Here is a 5,821-nt window from a genome sequence, read left to right on the forward strand (position 1 = left end):
CCAAGTTATATTTGTTCTCCTGGCAGCCCTTGGTATATTCAGTACTCTTCTCCAACATAACTTAAAAGCATCAATTCTTCTTCTGTCTTCCTTAGTCACTGCCCAACTTTCACATGCATAGCAAGAAACTGAAAAAGATTGTGATTTGGATCAGCTGCTCCTTAGTCTTTCAAGTGGCCTTGGTGCACTTTGGAGAGGTCCTTGACAACAGATTTCCCCAATGAAACATGACTTTTGATTTCTTGACCATTGGTATCAAGGATGTTGATTGAGGATTCAAGCAAAAGGAAATCCTTGACAACTTTAATTTCTTCTCCATTTATCATGATGTTGCTCATTGGTCCAGTGATAAGGAGTTTTCTTGTTAACATGCTAAGAAAAGGAAGTAACACTCACCTATAGATTGCAGGCAAACTATAACAAAGGATTTAAACTTGAAAGTTTTCCTCAAAACTATTCCCCTTCTTTTCTCTTTTAATTGCTTTCTTGCCTGTTGGAAATCCTTCATATTAGACCTAATAAGCAGACTGAGTTCTTCTTTGAGATTGAATTTCAGTTCTTAAGTTCCACATCACTGATTCTTAGCTGGATATGTAAGGCCAGGAAAGCTTTGATAAAAGTGCTAGATAAGAGCTGGGAGTTAGATAAGATACTTAAGATACCAAATGTTGTTAGGAGCTGTCCAGCCAGTTCATGCTGTTGTCAGGAACTGTCCAGTCAGTTCCAAATCAGATTGTCCCTGTATGCAACAGAAGGAAAACCTACCAGGGCTTATTCGAGCCCATTGTTGTAGGCACTATTTTACCAAGTATGATGTCCTTATACTATGGCTGGGGCTTCCTGATAGCAGGCTCAAGGCACCTAAGACACTTCTAAGAAGCATATCTGTCTTTCAAAGCAACACAACAGATTTGGTCCTTTTCCTGGTTGTCAATGGCACACTTAATATTCTTTCCCAACGCCACAATTCAGAGGCACCGCATAGTCTAGGCTCTGTATAAGCCAAGGCTTCTTTAGTGCAAAAATCCTCAATCTGAGTGTAACTCCTTGGTTGATTATGTGGCCGTAGACTATGCCACTATGTAGGACCTGTCTACAGTACCTTCCTCTCGCTGTTGGTGTGCAGTGGAGACGAGAGGACATCATCTTAAGCAGCCTCAAGGGACTGACGAGTCAGGCTCGCCTCGGAGTTAGACACACAACCTAAGGCGAATGCTGTGCCCAGAAGCTAACACCGCCCCAGACAACCTGGACTCGGAACCTCTTTACTTCCGCACACCTATGGCCTGTGGCGATCAAGACTGCCTCTAACAGACACTTACAAAGACCCGCACGGCTGCACCCCAAAACCACGCGGTGTTCTCCCTTTCCCGGTCCCCCGCGGGCGGTGGCCGAGGGGCGGCGCGAGTTTCCTAGTCGGCGAGATTAGGTCTCCGCACGCCGGAAGTAGCGGCTGCAGGGGGAGCACCGCGGTGTCGGCTGGCGGGGCAGCGGCGGTGAGCAGGGGGCGGGGGCGTTGGTCATGTTTCGCTCCGCGCCCTGCAGCCCCAGCGAGAACGAGGCGGCCGGAGCCGGGACTGAAGAGCTGGCGTTCCACGGGGACCAGGCGGCAGACGCCGCGCCGCCACCAAGCCCTCCGGGGGCTGCCGCCGCCCTTTCCTCGTCGCCGGCCAGGAGCCGTCGCCGCCCCGATGCCCCCTCGTCGCCCCTGGACGTGCCAGCCGGCGAGCTCGAGCCTCCCGGAGCTCCGAAGCCCTCGGCCGCTGCCGCCGCTGCCCGGGGGGAGCTGTCACCGCCGTCACCGCCGCGGCGGCGTCCCGGGTCGGACTGCAGGGCCGGGAGCCGGAGCCGGCGAGGCTGGATCGCGGGCCTGAGCGGCCCCGGGGCCCGGCTGTTCGGGTGGCTGCGAGAGCGCAGCCTGGGCCGCGGGCTGTTCGTGGACCCGGCGCGGGACAATTTCCGCACCATGACCCACCTCTACGGCTCCATCCACCCCGCCGACTCGGTGTACCTCGGCACGCAGACCCACGGCGCCGTCTTCAACCTCGAGTACTCGCCCGACGGGTAAGTGCTGCCTCCCGCAGCCGGGGCGCCCCGGGCTGGGCGACGCCATTCGGGGCCGTTGGCGCGCGTTCGGAAATCCTTTATTAAACCCCCCATGGCGTCCCTTTGCAGCAGGCTGACCCGAGCTGCTCGGTGGCGCGGTTCAACACACAGAGGATGAGAAATGCACGGAGTCCCCCATTAGATCTGTCAGCGCCACGTCGGAACATATATTTTTGAATAAACGCCCATTCTTTCCCTGTCACTTTGGGCTTTTCCCACCTAAGCCGGCGTCAGTGTCAGGGAGCCCGTGTACACAGCCTTGCACCCCGCGCCGTGCGTGTCCCTTCGCTCCTGTAAGACACTGCAGACTGGTGCCTCTCACGATCCTGGAAGGTCCTGTCAAAGTCCCAGGCGAGACTGCAGGCATCTGTTAAGGGCGCCCAGCATTTTTTCCTCTGGGCAATTAAAATAAGTTTTGGACAATTGGCAGCATTTACTTTAGGCAGTGGACCGTCTTCAAAATAACGTGTTTGGAAAGCGTTGTCATTTTGCGTGGGCAGACAGGTTGAACAGTATATATATATATTTACAATCTATTTTTATTTGTGATGTGCAATTCATAAAGACGCAATGTACAACAGAATAAACGATGACCAGTCCTGTGCTATCCTTACCATTGCTGTGTTGCATTTACTGTGTCAGTTCATCTTGAGGGTCTTCTTCCCTCAACCCCCACTAACCCTCTGTTTTTTGCCAAGCGTGATACCTTCCCCTAGGGACTGGCCTGACCTGATAACAGATCCAAACTGAAGCGAGTTTGGCCATCCTTGCATCTGAGAGGCAATCGGCTGTACTTTTGCGAAGACATATTTGTTCAGTAGTCTTCCACCAACACCCTAATGCTTCTTTAGTCCTCGTCGATTTTCCAGCTCTTGCATGCATATCAGGTGATTCAAAATACCATGGCTTGGGTCAGGTGCAGTTTAATTTATACATTATATATATATATATATATATATATATATATTTTAGATTTTAATGAACATTTACAGAGATTTTGGATTTCCAGTCATTAATTGTTGCACATTATCCTCCCTGTGTCCCCTGCTCCACCTTAATTTTTTTCCCAATTTTTTAAATTTTATTTTATTAATTTTAATGAATATTTACAGAGACTTTGGATTTCCATTTATTGTTGCTTTGTTTCATTTCCATTCGTTGTTGCATTTTTCTCCCTGCCCACCCCTCCCCGCCTAGTTCTCCCTTCTCTTTGAAAAGTAAAAGAAAAATTCTTTTCATTGGTATACAATTCCCCCCCTTAATTTTAAAAGTGACATTTTTGCTTTGTTACACTTTACAGAGTTGTTTTTTCGCAGAAAACTTGCCAAGTGTAATGCATTATTTGATTTCTTGACTGCAGTTTCCCTGGGTGTTGGTTTTGGATCAAAGTAAAATGAAATCCTTGACAGCTTTCTTTCTTCCTTCCCCCCCACCCCATGATATTACTTATTGATTCAGTTGTAAGCATATTTTTTTTATGTTGAAGTGTAACCTGTAGTGAAAGCTGTAGTCTTTGATCTTCATTGGTAAGTGCTTCAAATAATCATCACTTTCAATAAGCAAAATTCTGTCACCTGCATTTTGGAGGTTCTTAATTAGAACCAATCCTTCTGCTGTATAATAATCTGCAGAGCTAGACTATATGAAGACTGCAGCATGAGACAGTATTATTCTCACTTCCAAAAAGGCCTGTGTTTTGCAAGTTAATTGCTTCATTTCTCCATTCATTCTCTTGTTCAGCAAATATTTGTTGAATACTTCTCTAGTCTGAATTCAAGTACCATAATAGTGAATCAGGTAATAATAATATTTATATCATCTTAAAACCTCTAGGGTCACCTAGTTATAGTAGTTAGATAACTATATATAGCCAGAGGAATGTCTGTGTTTTATTGACTATGCAAAGGCTTTGTGTGGATCATATTAAATTGGGGCAAACCTTAAGAAGAATGAGATTCCCAGAACATTTGATTATGCTTTTTGTAACCTAGACTTGGACCAGGAAGCAGTGATCAGAACAGAGCAAGGAGACACTGCATGATTCAAAATCAGGAAAGGAGTGTGTCAGGGATGTGTCCTGTCTCCATACCTTTTCAATGTGTATGCGGAACAGATCATTTGGGCGGCTGGACATTATGAGGAGAAATGTGGCATCTGGATTGGAGGAAGACTTACCAATAACCTGTGTTATGTAAATGACACAATCTTGCTTGCTGAAACTGAGAAAGACCTGAAGTGTTTGCTGCAGAAGGTCAAGGACTGTAGTCTGCAGTGTGGATTGAAGCTCAGCGTCAAGAAGACAAAGATTCTCACCACTGGGCCAATTTGCAGCACCCTGATAGATGAAGAAGAGATTGAGGTTGTTGACAATTTTAGCTCGTTTGGCTCCACAGTCAACACTCTTGTCTTGGAAATCAGAAGACAATGCATTGGGGAAGTTTGCTGTCAGGAACCTCTCCAAAGTGCTGAAGAATAATGATGTCAGTCTAGGGACTAAACTGTGCCTGATCCAGACCATGGTCTTCAGTTATTTGCTATGCATCAGAGAGCTGGGCAATGACTAAGGATGATGGAAGAAGAATAGATGCCTTTGAATTGTGGTGCTGGAGAAGAGTATTGAACATACTATGGAACATCAAGAGAACAAACAGGTTTGTCTTGGAGAGGATGAAAACAGTTGTTCTCCTTGGAGGCAAGGATTTTGAAGCTATGTCTCACAAACTTTGGGCACGTAGCCAGGAAGGACCAGTCCTTGGAGAAGGACATAATTCTTGGAAGGGTGAACGGACAACGCAGGAGACGAAGACCTCGGATGAGATGAATTGACACAGTGACAGGGGTAAGGGGTGGGTAGGTGTGTCATAGTCATTGAGACTGGCTCAGGACAAGGCAGGGTTCAGAGCTGTTGTACATAGGGTTGCTATGAATTGTAGGTGACTTGATGACACATAACAACAACTTATATTTACAAATTGAGATAAAGGGTTTGAAAGAACTTACTATAGACTATTCTGAGTTCTATTCTAGGGTAAACCCCTATAAATGAGTCACAGTTTATGAAGATTTTTTGATACATATTGTTAAATTAAGAATGCTTAGTTGTTCAGATCTTTGCCTGCTAACCTCAAGTTTGGACACCAGCCTTTCTGTGAGAGGATGATGTAGCAGCCTGTTTCCAAACTCAATGGGGCAGTCCTATTGTGTCCTGTAAGGTTACTGTTAATCAAAATCAACTCAACGGCAGTGGATGAGTACAGCTAAATTGAAGCAGCCTGTGGCACTGTGGTTAAAGTGTGGCTGCTCACCCAAAGCTTGGCAATTCTAACTCACCACCTGCTGCTCTATAGGAAGCTCTGGTAGTATCGTCCATAAGCACTGTTAATCCAAAGTCTGAGCCTCTTGATGGTTGGAATCCGCCAGTAGCTCTGTGGGGGGAAAATGAGGAATCTCTTCCCATGCAGTTTACAGCCTCAGAAATTCAGTGGAGGGTTACCCAAGAGTTGATTGTCACTTGATGGCAGTACGTTGTTGTGGAGCTGCTCGGAAGGCAAAAGATGTAACAGTCTGTTTCTGTAGAAATTTGTAACTTTGGAAACCCCGTAGAGCAGTTTCTCTGTGTTCAGCAGAACCACCATAAATTGGTATTCACTTGAAAGGAGTTGTTGTTGTTGTTATGTGCCGTTGAGTCGTTTGCGACTCATAGCGACCCTATGCA

General features: G+C 46.5%; 1 protein-coding gene across 1 annotated transcript in view; it reads left to right on the top strand.

Annotated features, from left to right (window-relative positions):
• The first annotated feature begins 1,672 nt into the window (after positions 1 to 1,672).
• The window catches only part of DCAF10 (DDB1 and CUL4 associated factor 10), a 46,088-nt gene continuing 41,939 nt past the window's right edge, over positions 1,673 to 5,821 (top strand). Inside the window, exon 1 of the mRNA XM_006886864.1 lies at positions 1,673 to 2,064. Within this exon, the coding sequence (XP_006886926.1) occupies positions 1,967 to 2,064 (98 nt within the window). The 5' untranslated portion in view covers positions 1,673 to 1,966. The remainder of the gene's footprint in view (positions 2,065 to 5,821) is intronic.

This window comes from Elephantulus edwardii, unplaced genomic scaffold, assembly GCF_000299155.1.
Source record: "Elephantulus edwardii isolate Elephantulus edwardi_28Jun2011 unplaced genomic scaffold, EleEdw1.0 scaffold00052, whole genome shotgun sequence".
Classification (NCBI taxonomy): Eukaryota; Metazoa; Chordata; class Mammalia; order Macroscelidea; family Macroscelididae; genus Elephantulus; species Elephantulus edwardii.